The 18,584-nt window shown below is 42.6% G+C and overlaps 1 protein-coding gene across 1 annotated transcript in view; it reads left to right on the top strand.

The window, feature by feature from the left end:
• Positions 1–18,584, top strand: part of scap (SREBF chaperone) — a 171,160-nt gene that overhangs the window by 70,665 nt on the left and 81,911 nt on the right. The window contains exons 4-9 of the mRNA XM_078540912.1: positions 3,887–4,044; positions 7,285–7,505; positions 8,980–9,085; positions 12,061–12,233; positions 13,141–13,267; positions 15,382–15,494. Coding sequence (XP_078397038.1) covers positions 3,887–4,044; positions 7,285–7,505; positions 8,980–9,085; positions 12,061–12,233; positions 13,141–13,267; positions 15,382–15,494 — 898 coding nt within the window. The remainder of the gene's footprint in view (positions 1–3,886; positions 4,045–7,284; positions 7,506–8,979; positions 9,086–12,060; positions 12,234–13,140; positions 13,268–15,381; positions 15,495–18,584) is intronic.

Raw genomic sequence — 18,584 nt, forward strand, 5'->3', positions numbered from 1 at the left:
TGAATGCTCAGTGATTGAAGTTTGCAACATGGATTGTCCATTGATTATGAAAGGATGAGTGCATAATGATCCGAGGGACAGGCATGCACATTGACATTGTCTCCACTTTAACTAATCAAATGTCCTCGTTCTCCCTTTCAGCATCACCGGGGCAGGCCCGTGAGGAGGAGACAGAGGGGCCACCTCTCAAACCCGAGGGCCCTGAACATTTTGACTCACCAGCGTCACACCATCTCTGCCAGGCAGGCACCAGCACAGATACTAGCACTTTGGTGGGAATTAGATCTTTGGTTAGTGTCCCAGGGCACAGCTATGAGGGCACTTCACACTTGCTTGAGTTGCAGGTGGAGACAGAGTGCCCATGGTGCCAGCAGTCGAAGGACTGCCGGGCACATGCTTGGTCGGTGGCTGATGATATGCCTCTGGAGTTGTCTGTGAGGCAGCAAACACTGGAAGTGCAGCAGGGTATGCAGGAGGATCTGGCAGAGATACATGAGGCAATGCGTGGCATGGTGCCCGTGCTGGAGGGGCCCACGTGGAGCATCACCGATGCAATGAGCCTCATGGCCAAGTGCCATGCTTCCCCCATAGAGAGAGTGGCGACTCTCATGGAGAGGCACTTCCAGAAGAACAATCAGGGCCTCCTGGGGTTGCCCTTGGACCTACAAGCCCTCAGAGCAGCATTGACCTCGGCTGGTCAGTGTCAGTGTGTGAGATGGTCTGGGCACCAAGTACTCCAGCTCGGTGCCCATCCATCTATGGTGAGCAGGGAGGTCCGAAGCGACACCATGTCAGCGCAGCAGCTGCCTGTCATCTCTGCGGGCTCCTCTCAGGGTGCTCCGGATGAGGACAGCAGCTCCTCCGCCCCTCTGCCAGTGACCGTGGCATCCGATAAGGTTGTGGCAACTGGAGATCTGTGGTGTGCTAGCTGAAGGGTCATTGGATTAAAGCCTCCCGGGTGTCCCTGCCTCCTTTGAGTATGCCCGGGTCAGCGTCTACCCCCTCAGTGTTCCCCTGTGTGTGCTCATCCTCGGACGCAACTGTTGGACTCATTGCGTGCAGCCGGAGCAACTGCGTCTACATTATCTTCGTCCACTGTGTCGTCCCTTTCCAGCGCAAGATTGTGGAGAGCGCAGCACGCAACTGCTATCAGCGACACACGGTCTGGGAGGATATTAGAGTGCACACCCTGAACGGTCCAGGCATCAGAAGCGCATCTTGTGAAGACTAATGGTTCTCTCCACCACAGCCCTTGTGGAGGCATGGCTCCTGTTGTACCGTTGCTCAGCTTCTGTTGGATGGCGGAGAGGCGTCATGAGCCACCTTTTGAAGGGATAGCCAAGCAGCCATCCATCCAATCGTGCTCGAGCACTGAAGAGCCTCGGCACCTGGGAGTGTCTGAGGAGCTCGTGGGAGCTGCCTGGGTATCTTGCACAGACTTGCAGAATCTGCATCTTGGGATCGCACACTATCTGCAAGTTCAAGGAGTGGGATCCCTTCCTGTTGACGAAGGTACTGGGCTCACCCGCTGGCGCTTTGATGGCTACATGTGTGCAGTCGATTGCACCCTGGACGCGGGGCAAGCCAACAATCACTGCGAAACCTCTGGCTCACTCTGTCTGGCTGGTCTCGTCCCAGCGGCAGTGGTTGAAAGTCAATGCATGCCTGAACAGAGCGTCTGTCACCTGCTTGACACAAGTGTGGACAGCTGACTGGGAGACTCCGCAAAAATCACTCACCGACCCCTGGAAAGAGCCGGAGGCATAAAAGTTGAGGGCAGCCGTGCCCACCCACACAGTTGGCGCAGATCTCAGGGCCTATCATCTGACAGATGGAGCTGACTGTCTCCCTTGAGAGACGGAGCCTCCTTCGGCACTGCGCCTCAGACATATAGAGGTAGCTGCTTCGCCACCTGTTTACTCTGGCAGCAGGATAGTGGCGTCTCCTGTGGCCCCTTCCACCTTGGACTTCCTGTTGGCCCTGCGCCCCTTGTGCCTGCGCCTCTCCTCCTAAAGGTGGCTCCCCTGGAGGCTGAATGTGGGCTCCTGGCCTCCTCCCCCTTCTGATCATCCCTTCCACCTCACAGGAGGTACCTCCAGTGGATAGCACAACTCCCATTCCCAGGCTAAGGAAAGGCTTCCTGAAACCTGCAGGCCCCAGAAATGATCTTTACTGTAAAGTCCTGACCTGAAGGCTGTTACTGCTGTCCGAGCAGCTGTTACGAGTTTCAAAAGTATTCCTGCTCACACAGGCAAATAACAGTAACTTTCACAATTAAATATCTGACAAATACCACTCGCGACCCCACTCACCCCTCTTATCCTGCCCTTGGATGAGGTTTATACAAATGTGTCCTACCCGCCTGCCCGTGCGACGTCCTGAAGATCGTACAGCCCCAAAAAATAGCAGACAATTGTTGCCTCAAGGGCCTTAACTGGGTGATTAATTAATGGCGGGCGCTCATCGGAGAACGTTGTGCGCCCGCCCACCTAAATATCGTGATGGCGCACGGTGATGTTGGGACTTTCGCCCGACATCACTGCGCATCATTTTACGCGTCGGCGTGTGGGGCCCACCCCCGCATGCCAACGAGAAAATTCTGGCTGTGGTTTCTGAGAAATTATGACAACACAACTAATGAAGTTTTGAGGAAAGCAGGCACACAGGACATTTGCAAATGATTACCAAGAGACAACTACAGTTCTTTGGGTATGTATTTAAGGAAGGGAAAGCTAGAACATCTGGTAGTGCTGGTAAAATTGAGGGTAGCAGAGCAAAAGGGAGACATAGGAGGAAATATACTGACTGTTTAAGAAGCAAAACAGGTATAAGATCTGAGAACAACACCAAAATAGCAAGAACTGTGAAAGTTGGACAGCCATGATCACTGATGTTGTAAAACATGGCACCTGAAGAAGAAGAGTATAGTGTCATCCACCTTGCATATTTTGCCCTTATCAACACAGGCAGCAAGAACCCCATAGCTGTTGGTCAAAGTCTGAAGGAAGGCCCTTCCAACATTGCACCTTGAAGTTCTCTTAATTGCCTGACTCACAGTCATACCCTCTCCTGTCCCTGACCACCAACCAGACCTGTACCATTTCCTAACCTAAGAAATGTGATTGCCTCTGAATCAAAGCAACTAGATAACTTTCCCCCTCCTCAATGTCCACACCTTAGAAGGTTCATACTGCAGATGTGGTTGTTCAGGATCGCAATGCTCTCGACAAACTCCCACATGCTGCAATTGTGGCACATCGCTCACACTGCCATTCCTATCTTAATTTTGGTTTGTTTATTTAATTAATTAACATTTGTGTATTTAAGGAAATTACTTAATATAGTTAACGTAAAAGGGAGATTAAATTAAGTATTTACTTGTGACACGAACCACTCCAAGAATTGAAGGTATAAGGCAAGCACTTCTTTCCCACTAAGCACTGAATTCTCACTTTCACCAAATTCCTAACTTCTACAGTCCATTCACAACCTTTCTGTGCTACTGCCCATTATCAGCTCTGTTATCGTCAGTCTCTTGAAACTTTTTATTATCCGTACACTTCCTTTAGTTCTGTGATCATAATATACACTAACTATCTTAATTCCTGTCTATTTTAAGGTCCAGGTCACTTTGGAGACCCAAATCACTTTGCTTCTCAAACTTTTTCCAGGAAATGAATTCATTTACCTGAATCTCTTCATAATTCCAACTTTAAAACCCCAGAAGATATACTTGGAAATGCACTTAGTATTGAATAGCAAAGTTGAAAAATTGGCACATCTTAGCCATTTTATGTAGAGCAATATTTGTTGTTTGAAGTCCAGCTTTGATCCAGTTAGTTCTCAAAAGGGCATGTGAATTTTTGTCTTTTTGTTTCCTTTCTAGTATGCTGGACCTCCAGTTGCATATATCCAGCAAATATTTGTAAAAGCTATTGTATCCCCTTGGAACAAAAACCTAATTGCTGTGGATGTATTTCGTGCCCCCCTATCGAAAGTTTTTCAGCTGGTGGAAGAAGTAAGAAATCACGTCTTTCAAGACAGGTAGGAAGGGGTTTAATCATTCATACTGTCACAAAGTGCAGAATTTCAAAGCTTATGGCTCATGTTTCTATTACATATATAATTAGAGAACGTCAACTGAAATCTTAATTTCAGATGTGATCCACATTAGTTTTGTTTTAGTATTAAGTTTGTTGAGCTTTTAGGTTCCTGTGGGAAAGAAGAGAAATAACAAAATGAGCAAGAAAAACAAGAGAAGTAAATGTAGCAAACTGTTGTGAGTGATCATCTTATATTAGCTTAGGGATAGTTTTATTTCAGTTTCACTAATTTTCTCCAGAAGACATTTACCTAACTCCCTCAGTTTGTGGACATTGGTTGCATTCTGGCATTTTGTCCAAGTGGTGTAGACTTTAACTGCAGAGGGCATTTCAATAAAGTCCCGTCATATCCTCACCAGATGCATACACACACAATCAATTGCTGTTGTTGGTTAGCAATCAGGAGCAGGCACTCTAGCTGATTTTCCCTGCTTGCCCTGTGAATTCTGAGGCCCAATTGTAGCATCGCTAAAGCTATCACAACTGAAATCAGGCAATACAGGAGAACTAATCAAATCTGAGTCCTTCCTGGTCTATAGGGCTCAATTCAACTACTCTCTGTAGGGGGAAAACTTGTTCAGCTATCTGGGGAACAATAATGCAGACTTTTTAAAACATCTACCCAAGCTGCTCAGCCTAGATGCCAGCTTTGTCTTAATGGTAGCATTCTCACCTCTGAGACAGGAAGTTGTTGGCTCAAACTGCACTGAAGGACTCAAGTAACTTAATTAGGTTGACCCTTCAGTGTATAACTGAGAGTGCTTTACTGTAAGAGGTGCTGACTTTCAGATGAGATGTTAAGCTGTTGTTCCATTGGGTCAAAATAAAAATTTCAAGGCACTATTCAAAGAAAAACAAGGTAATCTCTGTGTCCTGGTCAACATGTAATTATTAATCAATGTTACTAAAACCAACTAACTCATAATTTATCTCATAGCTTTTTGTGGGATTTTAACTGATAGGTGTGACATTACCATTGAGATAAATCTCATTTTAGTTAGCCTGAAACAAATAATATGTATGTGCAATTGTGTCATCATCTTAGTTTGTGATTTTAAGTCTAATAATCAATTGTTGATGTAATATTGTGGAATAGAGATTGTGTTACTATTCCTTCATTCATTAAAATAATCACAATTTATTTACCATTTATTGATCATCTGTGCTTTTTTGTAGGTTATCTTAAGTTACTGATAGAATTATTTGTTAAAATTATTGTAAATTCAGAGTAGGCTTGAAAATGTTATACGTAAAAGGTAAATGAGGGGAATGAAGTTGATGTTGTGTATATACACTTTAATAGGGTGTTTTAAGTACCATGTACTGGGCTTATTAACAAAATTGAAGCCCAAGGGATAAAATGGGGCTGAAGCAGTATAGATACAAAATTATCTAAGGGATAGAAAACAGAGAGTTGTGCTGAATGTTTTTTTCCGACTGGAGGGAGATGTACAGTGGAGATCCTCAACAACTAGGGAATACATATGATATAGGAGCAGGAGTAAGCTCGAGCCTGCACTGCCATTCAGTAAGATGTGAAGCGACTCACAAGACTCTGTCTTCCTTGTTCCTTAACAGAGGATTCCCACCCAGCATGGTTGACAGGAACCTCTACCATATCCAATCTATTTCACACACTTCTGCTCTCACCCTTCTCCTCCCTCCTGTGATAGGGTTTCTCTTGTCCTCACCTTCCACCCCACCAGCCTTTGTATTCAACAGATCATCCTCCATCATTTTCACCAGCTCCAGCGTGATGCCCCCACCACACACATCTTCCCCTGTCCTCCCCTTTCAGCATTCCAAAGGGACCATTCCCTCCGCAACACCCTGGTCCACTTCTCAGTCACCCCTCATACCTCCTCCCTTCTCTATGGCACATTTCAGTGCACGTGCAGGAGATGCAACGTTGGTCCTTTCACTCCTCCGTTCTCACCATCCAAGCCCCCAAATACTTCTTCCAAGCGAAACTGCGATGTACTTGTACTTCTTTCACTTTACTATCAGTGTTCACAATGTGGTCACTGCTACGTTGAGGAGATCAAACGTAGACCAGTTGACTGCTTTGTGAACACCTCCATTCAGTCTGCAAACATGACCCCGTGCTTCCTGTCGCTTATCATTTTAATTCTCCACCTCCCTCCCACTCTGACCTTTTCTGTCCATGGCTTGCTACAGTGTTCCAATGCAGCTCAATCAGGTCAAGGAACAGCACCTCAAATTTTGTCTCGGCACTCTACAGCCTTCTGGTCTCAATATTAGTTCAACAACTTTAGATCATATCCTCTGCCTCCATCTTGTTCTATGTTTTTTGATTTCTTTTTTGCTGGCTTGCTTCTTTCTTGGCCCCTTCATTGCATTTAGACAGCTGCTATATAGCCATTCATGCCTCATCCTTACACAGCCCTTGTTTCTTTACTGTACCCTCTTTGGCTTTTGCATTATGTAATCTTTTGTTAGTTAGCTCTCCTGCCCTCCAACCCTATCACAGATATTCCTTTTTGTTTTTCCTGCCCCCTCCTCCCTTCTACTGGCTTAAAAACTTACATTTTTTATCTTCCTTCTGTACTGATGAAAGGTTAACTCTGTTTTCCTCCACAGATGCTGTCTGCCCTGTTGAGTATTTACAGCATTTTTTTGGATTTATTCAATAAGATCATGGCTGATTTAATTGTGGCCTTAACACCACTTCCCTGCCTGTCCCCCAAAACCTGATATTTTTGATCTACAAAGGAGTCAGTCTAACTCAGCCTTGAATATATTTAATGGCCTAGCCTCCACTGCTGCCTGGGATAGTGAATTCCAAAGATTAATAATCCTGAAAGAAGAAATTTCTCTTCATCTCCATCTTAAGTGGGAGACCCCTTATTTTGAAGCTGTACCCCCTAATTTTACATTCGCCCACAAAGGGAAACATCCTCTCAGCATTTACCTTGTCAAGCCCCTATTTCCCTCAGAATCTTATGTTTCAATAATATCACCTCTCATTCTTCTAAACTCCCATGAGTATAGGCCCAACTTGTTCAACCTTTCCTCTGTACAGTACTGTTCTATGATTCTATAAACAAAGCATTCAGCCAGGTGCCACAAATTTTCACCAACACCTAAACATGGTGTCGCCGTAAGGAAAAATATAATATATTGTGTGCTGACTAGAAACATATTATTTTATCATTAACAGTGCTGGCACCAAAGGCCTAGAAAGTATCTGCCTCCAGGTCACTGATCTACTCCCTGGGTTAAAGAAGCTGAGGAGTCTACTTCCTGAACATGGCTGCCTCCTCATCTCTCCAGCTAACTTCTGGAAGAATGACCGTGATCACTTTGACTCTGATCCAGATATCATTCGCACTATTCACCAATATGAGCCGAAGACTCTCCAAACATCTGCTTCACTCAAAGGTAACTTGGATTTTTGAAGAGTTCTGATGAAAGATCATTGATCTGAAACATTAACTATGTTTCTCTCTCTACAGATGCTGCCTGACAAGCTGAGTATTCCCAGCATTTTCTGTTTTATTTCAGATTCCCAGCATCAGCAGCATTTTGCTTTTGGATTTTTAGAGATGTAGTTGCTCCTCTTTGGCTTCAAACACCCATCATATTTCCCATTCTACATCTACAGTCTTTTCCATTTGTAACATATACCCCATTCCTTTCAAATGCTGAACATTTTTGGCTCTCTGCCCTACCAACTGAGCCACAGCCATCAGTAGCAGGATCTTCAGCCCTTACCCATTGATGGTACCTCTGGTCAACTCCCTTAATATCACTTCTACTTCCTGCTCAATGTCTGCCATTACTATTCTCTAACCAACACCCCCACCCCTCCAAACCTGCGCCCACGCAAAGGCAGTAGCTATTTTTGTGCATATCAGGATCACACCAAGCAATGAAATAAATTGCCAGTTAATTTATTTTTGGTAGTATTGGTTAAGAGAGGAATCTAGGCCAGAGCCACAGGACAATTTCCTGCTCATTTTGAATGGATCTTTAATGTCTATCTGTATGATCAGACTGGTAGAAGGGGCTTGCTTTAAAGCTGCAAATATATGTCTTTAATGCAATTGTTGCAGTGCACTACTCAAGCTAGAATAGAATGTTAAGCTTTAGAGTGAGACAGGGAGTCAGTGCCAGCAGTGCAATGTAATGCTGCCAGTGTCAGTCAGTATTATTACACATTTGACTAGCTCTATGATTTGATTTGTATTGCATCCCATTTGTATCAGTGATAATGTGACTTCCATGAGTGTGAAACCTGCTTGTTAAATGTTGAGAAAGCCGTAGACTAGTCTGATGGCTTGGAGGTAAAGTCTCCATTGCTAAGCCAAACAGACCAGTACGATTCCAGGTTGGATTCCTAGTCTACACTGAATTAGCTGATTTCAAAGCAATGATATAGTAACTGCAGCTGGAGAGGAGAAATTGAGCATGTTGCCCTGCTCCTGACCATTATTTATCAAATCCTACTGGAAATTGCATGTATGAGTAATGTGTAAAGATAGATTCCAGCACAATGGAATAACCTTCTAACTCTCATTGTTGAGTTTCATACATGAATGACTACTTCAGTGATGAATGGGAGGGTAACTGCCACCTGGGGAATTCATAAATTCATATGAAAATAGAGGGGAGAAATTAGAAGAGAAAAATTAGTAAAACTTGGTGAAGGGTCAAGGTCGATAGCACAGGACAATACAAAATTGAAAAAGTTAGGATAGAAGATGAGATATTGAAAAAAATATTATTAAATTAGGCTATGGAGTGGAAGACCATATATTCATATATTATGCTATATAACAACATTGTGTATTAAAATGTGTTGCACTTCTGAACAGTAGGCAACAGAATTAATACTCTTAATTAATGTGTATAGATTTGCTGTTTGGAATTCCTGGGAAGCACAGTGGAGTCAACATACACAATCGCAAAAGGCTGGTATCCTATGCTGTCACTATCATCCTGCAGGAGTATCACTCAAGGTGAGATCTTTGCTTAAAGGCTGAGTGCTTATTTACTGGTAGATTTCCTGGCAAAATTCAGTCTAGAATGGTGCAGAAATGAGGTAAATTGGCTGTATGCAATTTTTCTGTGGTCAAGTGTTTGCATAATTATTTACACTTTGTCATGTAGATTTGACCTTCTTCAGGGAAATAACTTTATTAGGGGGAGAGAGAGCTGGAAAAGTCATAGAACCGGTGTAATTTGCAGGGACCTGACCACTTAAAATGAACACAAGGAAGGGGGGAGAGAGAGAGAGAGACAAAGGCCAGAATTTTCAGGTCGGTGTGCGGGTGCGGGCCCAACACTCCGACGCATGAAATGATGCAGGATGATGTCAGGCTTGCGTCCTGACATCACTGCGTGCGTCCTGACGTCACTGCGTGCCATTGCAACATTTCGGAAGGCGGGTGCACTATGAGCTCTGAGGCGCAATGAGTTCAACTAAGTTTATTAGACATAACTTACCCTGTACAAATCCACGCTGGCTTTCTGAGATCAACTAATATTTTTCCAAATATTCAGCCATTCTGTCCCTGAAAACAAATTCTGCAAAGAAGTAACATAGTAGTTTAGTACCCAAGACCATGTTTTATGACTGACACAGTAGATGTTACAATACATGAGATGGGTGCAAATAGGTTGCTCTGGCACTGCAGAGTATTCTCCCCATAGGACAGCATACCTGGAGTGAGCAACAGACAGATCAGCTTAAAAGTTGCAGAACAAATCCACCATTGCCTGGATAATGAATTGCAGCCTGTGCATTGACAGAGTTCCTTGGCCACATCCAAGTAAACATACCACTGCTTTGCGTATGGATGGATAACAATGGGTGGGTAAAATATTCTATTGCGGTGCGACCTCACCAGTTTGACATCTGTCAACTGCTCCTGCTCTTCCTTCGGAAAGCACAAGTTAAAGGGAGGGGGCCGCCATGAGAAAATCCACTGTGTCATTGATGTGCATATAAAGAAGGTAGTGCCACAAAATTGGCACAAATGTTTATGATCACTTACGTGCAAACAAAACAAGAAAAATAAGTTTATAAGTAACTTCAAAATACTCTCATACTATTTCTTAAATGCACTGTCAATAGCACAGAAAGTAGTACCTTGGACAGACCATTTTCTGTGGATTACTAGGTGATTTAACGTGAATAATAATTTTACCATAAATGGAATTTTTATCATTAATTTGGTATAATTTGCTGGTGTTTCAGTACCATCCTACCAAAGCATTAGATGTGATTTGAATCAAGGAATTGGTGCTTTTGGCGATGTATTAATTGTTTCCTGACCTCAGATGGATGGAACATTTCCAACTATGATAATTTCTCATGCAAGTATTGCATAAGAAATAGTAGGAGAATTAGGCCATTCAGCTCTTCGAGTTTCATGATTGATATTCTACTTCAATTCTACCTTCCTGCCTGATCCCCGTACCCCTTGATTCCCATAGAGTTCAAAAATCTTTTGACTTCTGTTTTGAATATACTCAACAATTGAGCATCCACAGTTTTCTGGGGTAGAAATATTCATAACCCTTTAAGTAAAGAAAGTTCTTCTCATCTTAGTTCTGAATGCCCTATCCCTTAGTCTGAGACTGTGAACCATAGTTCTAGACTCCCCAACCATGGGAAGCATCCTCCAAGCATCAAACCCAATCAAATCCTTAAAGAATTTTTGATGTTTCAATAAGATCACCTCTCATTCTTCTCTAGGGATTGTATGCCTAGTCCATTCAATTTCTCCTCATAGGTCATCCCTCTTATCCCAGGAATCAGTCTAGTCAACCTTCATTGCTGTCCCTTTAAGGCACGTGTATCTTTCCTTAGTTTTTAAAATATTTTGGGGCTGCAGGATCAATTTTGTGCAACTCAGAATAAGGATTGACAGTGGTGTGCAATAGAACTTTTCCCAATTCACAATCAGTAGGTTATGTCTAATGTAGGCTAGATTCAAGGTAGATATTTGCCCTGGTAATGCACCTACACCCCATACCTCAAAGGTACAGTCCCTAATGTTCTGCGTGATATTTCCAATTCCCATATCAACCAAACTGTGCCAGATCTACTTTAATTGGAACCCTTGTGTTCGTTAGGTCAAGAAGACCTAACATATCAATATGTTAGATTCCAATAAAAGGGCAATATTCTAAATCTCTTCATTGCAAATGTTCTATGGTCTCCCTCTCAAAAATGTTTCTCATTGATGCAATTTAAGGGGCTGGATTTTTCAGTCGGCATGCGGGGGCAGGCCTGATATGCCGACGTGTAAAATGATGCGCATTGTCGTTGAGCGTGCATCCCGACTTTATCGCCCAGTCCCGCGGTATTTTGTTCGGCAGGCATACACCAGAGTCGGCTGCGCGCCTGCCAATATGTAAATGGCCTATTAAGGCCATTAAGAAAGTAATTCATGCCATTAGTAGCGCAGGCAAAAAGGCCAAGCGGCCTTTGCGTTTTTTAGGAAACCTCATCCACAAGCAGGATGAGGTTTCCTAAAGCTTTTTTTAAATAAATAAAAAATTTTCCTGAAACATAAAAACATGTCACATCTCATGCGACACAGTCACATGAGGGGACGTGTTTAAATAACTTTTTGAATCCTTGATTTAATTATTTTAATATCGATTCAATCTCCCTGAGGCAGCTCAGTGCTGCCCACACAGGTAGCACTGAGTGCTACGGCACTATTGGCCTGCCCGCATAAAATGGCAATGCGGAGCCAATCGCCGGCAGCGATTGGCTTCGCGACAGCTCCGCCCGCTCCCGCTGAGCCTGCTCGCCGCATGAAAAATTCAGGCCAAGGTCTTTAAAAGTGTTGTTTGTCATTGGCTGCTGCAAGCTGCAGAATAAAATCATGAATGCTTACCTGAATGCAGTATGGTAAGTATCCTTTACTCCATGATAGGTGATCCAAAATACGATCTTACATATTTTGTCTCTTTCCAGATTCCTAAACAGTCTCCGACTGAGGTTGAAGCAGCTTCATCCTAGTGTGAACAGTACACTGAGAGAAGATCAGATAGTCCATGTCCATTTTAAAGAAGAGATTGGCATTGCTGAGCTGATTCCTCTGGTCACTACGTACATCATTCTTTTTGCATACATTTATTTCTCTACCAGTAAGTTGTAATCTGGATCTATTGAAAGAATCCAATTAGCCTTTTTATTCTGCGAATCCAGTCCTTAATCTCCTTCACTGGAGTTATATGGCACCATTGCAGTCGCTAATTGTGCCCTTACAGAAATGAGCTACCCACACTAATGATGGTAATGACCGAAGCCGGCTTGGTGGACCAGTCATTACTGAAAATTTTGAGATGCTTTTACTGGGATGTGAAAGTTTTGGGAGAGTGCTGCTGTACTGGCATTATAGTGATACCCCACATAATTTACTACCCGAAATCCTGGTTCCTTGGCAATGCATGAGAGTAGTCCAGATTGACTGCCCTGATTTTCTCCTCTCTCCAATTTGTCCAGTAAGTAGGTTAGTTGAGTTGAATGTCTAGGGGATCGTAGATGGAAATCTGCTTTTCCCCATTGCAGTGAACCGGAGTTTCAGTGTGTTGCATCTTTCTCTATCTCCTATTCCAAGAACAACAAAGTCAGAATGAGATCAGGTTTGGCCTACCAAGCCAGTTTCATCCAGAGTCTCAGTATGTTATGTAATTGCAGATCCCTTTCCAGGCCCACTTATTGATTCCCTCTTGTAAGTGCACTAAGCTCTTTCCCCTACCTCTGCTGAGAAACAAGTGAAGCAGTTTAATAGATGGCAATTCAGATCCCTTTAAAGGTGCTAGTTGATCCTGAAACAGTTTTTCCAAATCTTAGTCAATTTTTCTGGGTTTTACTGTTATCATCTAGTTTTCTGTTCATTGCAAAGTTAACTAACTTATTTAATACTTAAAATTTGGTAAAACCCTGCAACATATCTCCCTCAGTATTCGTTTTTTCAGTATAAGTATGTTTTTATTAATCCATGTCTTGTATTGTTTTGATCTCTTTTAATGATCTGTTGTAACTTTACAGGGAAGATTGACATGGTGAAATCAAAATGGGGTCTTGCACTTGCAGCAGTGGCAACTGTTCTGAGCTCTCTCCTCATGTCAGTTGGTTTGTGCACACTTTTTGGCCTTACGCCTACTTTGAATGGAGGGTAAGTGTCAATTAAGAGTCTTAATCTTGTATTAAAGTAAGCTCCTTTTACAGTGGTTTAGCTTTGCACTAACACTACCAACTTCTAAAATGTCAAAATTACATAGCCAGTGGCAAATACCAAAGTAAGCATGCAAGTTTCACTAAGGTTAATGACAGGGACCTCACTTTTGGTCTTCCTGCTGAGGTTGTAGCAACTATGCCAACTTCAGAGATAATGGTGTGGGAATAAAAGAGAAGCTGGAGAAGTTCAGACTATAATAAGTAAGAGTGGAACCAAGCAAGGGTATTCACACTGAACTGCCCAAAGTGTGTTACTTTGAGGACAGGGGATGATAGTAGTTTTGAAAAAAACAGGATAGTGAAGAGCAGGAATCCTTTACAATGTGAGCTAGCATAAGGGCTAGGAAGGGAAATTGTGTGGTTGGTAAAAGCAAAATACTGTAGATGCTGGAAATCTGAAATAAAAACAGAAAATGCTGGAAAAATTCAGGTCTGGCAGCATCTGTGGAGAGAGAAACAGAGTTAACATTTAAAGTCCATATGACTTCTTCAGAGCTAAACAGTAGAAATGTGATGGATTTTATACTGTTTAAGAGGTGGGTGGAGCAGGTCAAGCAAAATAGAAGGTCAGGGATAGCTGGGAACTCAGGAGAGATTGACAAAGATGTCATGGACACAAGACAAAGGGAGTGTTAATTGTAGTGTTAAAGACTAAAGGAGGTGCTGATAGTGGCATAAAGATAGCAGAATGTGTGAAAAGCAGACAAGGGTCAGCTCTCTGTAAAAGCACAACTTAGAAACAAGTGACAGGTGGCCCTGTGGGTTGGGGGAAAAGGATTTTTAAAAAATAAAAAATTAGAAATAAATAAATAAATAAAACAAAATAAATTTAAAAATGGATTTTAAAAAGGGTAAAGACGGAGGAGAGACTTCATGGTCTGAAGTTGTTGAACTCAATTTTAAGTCCGGAAGGCTGTAAAATGCCCAATCGGAAGATGAGGTGCTGTTCCTCCAGGATGGCTGTGCAGTTGGTAGTTTACTTTGAAGGGGTTCAAGGGGACAAGAGGTGAGTTTCTATGATCAGAGTTACCTTCCCTATTCTGTTCTTACACTATGAACACTTCTACACAAGTTCAATCAGTTCAGTATTTAGATTGAGATTGCTGAATCTGCTTGTGATCATGAAAGACAACACTTATGAAGAGGTGCTATCACATGGTTGCTTTTTTACTTATGGGCCACACATCTAAAACATGTTCCTGTCAAAGTAAAAACTGAAAATGCTAGAAATGCTCAGGTCAGGCAGCATTTGTGGAGAGACAAACAGAGTTAATGTTTCAGCTCAATGACCCCGCATCAGGAGTGGGGATACTTAAAGATGTAACAGCTTTTAAGCAAAGCCGGGGAAGTGGCAGGGGGAGGAGAGGAGAGAACAAAGGGAAAGAATATAATAGAATGGAAGGCAGGAGAGATTAAATGACAAAAGGGATGATGGTGTGAGGCAAAAAGAAATGGTAATAGAAAAACAGTTGGTGAAGGATAACACTAGAATCAATCTTTACTCAGTCTTACATTTATTTACAGTGTGAAACATTAGAAGCATACATCTCCTAACTCAACCACACCACAGTTTCAATAAGCTAGTGTCTCCATATGTGTGCTCAAGTGAAACCCCAATTAATTCCCACCACCTATTATTAAGCACAACTATTATACAATTGACAAGTAAAGAAACGAAAGATGTGTCAAGAGGAGGTATAAATGGGAAAAGCACACTCACCACCAGCAGCTGCAATCCAAAAATTTAAAAAACGCAAGAAAATAGTGGGGGAAAAGGTTGTGATTTGAAATTGTTGAACTCAGTGTTGAATCCAGAAGGCTGTAAAGTGCCTAGTCAAAAGATGAGGTGCTTTTCCTCCAGGTTGCTTGATTGGAACAGTTAGGAGGCTGAGGACAAAAAGGTCAGACTGGGTGCAGAATTAAAATCACAGGTGGAAGCTCGGAGTCATTCTTGTGGTCTGAACAGGAGTGTTTCGCAAAGCAGTCACCCACTTGCACTTAGTTTCCCGAGTATAGTTTTTAATTCCCTTGTTTGTTTTTTTCTTTTTAAAGTGAGATCTTTCCATATCTGGTTGTGGTCATTGGTCTGGAGAATGTCCTTGTTCTCACTAAGTCGGTTGTCTCCACCCCTGTAGACCTTGAAGTGAAACTGCGAATAGCACAAGGTAAAAAAAAAATGCATGTACTATTTAAAGTTGCATATGCTTTGTTTCAACCCTCCCCAACTACCACCACCAGCTTCCCAGTGCAATTTTTCCCATTCTGGATTCATACATTACAAGATGGTCATTTATTGCCAATTTTCTCTTCCTCTTGTTTAGTGCAAATAAAAAAGCAAAACAAAACATGAAAGCTGGCAATACTAAGCAGTAAGTGATGATGAGAAGAGAGGTGGATTAAACTTTTAGATGGGGTCCTTTGTTAGTTCTAATTTATCGTCCCCATTCGCAATATTAGCGTACTGTTGAAATAAAAACAAAATGCTGGAAATACTCAGGTCAAGCAGCATCTAGGAAGAGAGAAACAGTGTTAATGTTTTGGGCCAATGGCATTTCATCAGAACTTATTACTGACTGAGCTACTGTGTATTGCCAGCATTTTCAATATTACTTGGTTATCAGTTCTTTTCCCCAACCCTCACAGGCAGCTGGCAACTGGATCTAATAAAACCTTATTCAGGGAATGTCTTTTTTGATATATTATTCAAACGAGCTTGGTGAAGTGAGTGAAAAGATAGATGAGCTATTATTAATATGTGGGAAGGCAAGTTGTGGGGAGGATGCAAAGAGATGTAGACAGGTTAAAGTGAGTGAGCAACAAGACGGCAGATGGTGTAGAATGTAGGGAATTGTGAAGTTATTCACTTTGCTTTTAAGAATTAAAAAGCAGAATATTTTTAAAAGGTATGAAACTTGTAAGTGTTGATGTTCAAAGAGACTTGGGTGTGCTTGTACAAGGAATGCAGAAAGTTAGCACACTGGTGCAGCAAGCAATTAGGAAGGCAAATAGCATGTTGGTCTTTATTGCTAGGGGATTAGATGACAAAAGTCTTGCTACAGTTGTACAGGGTTTTGATGAGACCACATCCAGAATACTGTGTGCAGTTTAAGAAAGGATATACTTGCACTGGAGACAGTACTGCGAAGTTTCACTAAATTGGCCCCTGGGTGAGGGGTCTGACCTACGATGAGAGGCTGAATAAATTGGGCTTATTTTCTCTGGAGTTTAGAAGAATGAGAGGTGATCTCATTGAAACTTCATTAGTAGGTCTGTCCCACGTGAGCAATATGCTTTACTGGAGAGGCAGAGGCACAATTCTAGTCCTGACATTGCTTGAGGCTTGTGAAATTTTGGTATGATGTCTTTGTGGTTTTGCATATGTGATGGGGGCAAGGGAAGCATTACAGACTTTTGATGTTTGCAGGGACTTTTATATCTATCCTGAAAATAAAATGCATTTTTTTTTGTAACTAGAAAAGCATGTGTTTCTGGAATATACTGAAACCAGATTGTGACCTGAAATGGCATAATGTATTAATTGCAAATTTTTATGTTATTAAGAATAACTTACTTTGTTACTGTCTATTTATTAGTCCCCTGCTGGGAGCTAAAGTGGCTGTCCGCATCTGTTCTTTCAATTTTGACGTTGGCTCATCAATTATAACCTTTAGCTCGTCACTTTAGTCAGTGGAGTTGTTTCACTGGCGTTTAGTTGTAGAAGGTACGAAAGGAGATGACCTTGAAATAATGCCATAACTCTGACTTTCGTGAAAATTTCAGATGTTTATGTCCTACCCAATTTGGTGAGTTGTTCAATTAACAAACTGGTGTGTATATAAATCTACAGGCTTCTTCAGGTTAATTATACAGAGTTAAGCAATCCTACAACCAAAGGATCAGATCAAAGCTCTGCAGTCCTGCCACATCCAGTCTTGAATGGTCATGGACAATTAAAACAACCAACTGAAGGAGGAAGCAGCACAGATATCCCCAGCCTCAATAATTGGAGAATCTAGCAAGCCTTTGAAAGGACAAGGTTGAAGCTTTTGCAACCACCTTCAGCCAGATGTGCCAATCAGATGATCCATCTCAGCCTCCTCCAGGGGTCCCCAGCATCACAGATGCTAGTCTTCAGTCAATTAGATTCAGTCTACATGACATCAAGAAACGGCTGAAGGCACTGGATATAGCAAAGTCTGTGAGCCCTGACAGCCTCCCAGCAGTAGTATGAAGACTTGTGCTTCAGAACTAGCTGCACCCCTGGCCAACCTGTCCTCGTACAGCTGCAACACTGGCATCTACCCGACAATGTGGAAAATTGCCCAGGTATGTCCTGTCCACAAAGAGCAGGACAAATCAAGCCCAGACAGTTACCGCCCCATCAGTCTACTCTCAATTATCAGCAAATTGATGGAGGGTGTCACTAACAGTGCTATCAGGTGCCACGTAAACAGCCATAACTTGCTCACTGATGCTCAGTTTGAGTTCCACCAGGGCCACTCCACTCCTAACCTCAATAAAGAGCTGAGCTCAAGAGATGAGGTGAGAGCGACTGCCCTTGACATTAATGCAACATTTAACTGAGTGGAGCATCAAGGAACCCTAGCAAAAGCGAAGTCAATGGGAATCAAGAGGAAAACTCACCACTCTTAAGAGTCATACCTAGCACAAAGGACAATGGTTGTGTTTGTTGAAGGCCAATCGTAAGAACTAGGAGCAGGGCTAGGCAATTCAGCCCCTCGAGCCTGCCCCACCATTCATTGCGATCATGGCTGATCTCATTTCGGCCTCAACTCCAGTTTCCTGCCCTCTCCCCATAACCTTTCAACCCTTTACTAATTAAAAATCTGCCTATCTCCTCCTTAAATTTATTCAGCGTCCCAGCATCCACTGCACTCTGAGGTAGTGAATTCCACAGATTCACGACCCTTTGAGAAAAGTAATTCCTCCTCATCTCTGATTTAAATCTACCGCCCCTTAGCCTAAAACTATGGCCTCTCGTTCTAGAATGCCCCACAAGGGGAAACATCCGCTCCACGTCTACTTTGTCTATCCCCTTTAGCATCTTATATACCTCAATTAGATCTCCTCTCATCCTTCTAAACTCTAGCGAGTATAGGCCTAAACTACTCAATCTCTCCTCATAAGACAAGCTCCGCATCTCTGGAATCAATCTAGTGAACCTCCTCTGAACTGCCTCCAGTGCAACTACATCCTTCCTCAAGTAAGGTGACCAAAACTGTGCACAGTACTCC

The sequence above is a fragment of the Cetorhinus maximus genome, chromosome 4, assembly GCF_964194155.1.
Source record: "Cetorhinus maximus chromosome 4, sCetMax3.hap1.1, whole genome shotgun sequence".
NCBI lineage: Eukaryota > Metazoa > Chordata > Chondrichthyes > Lamniformes > Cetorhinidae > Cetorhinus > Cetorhinus maximus.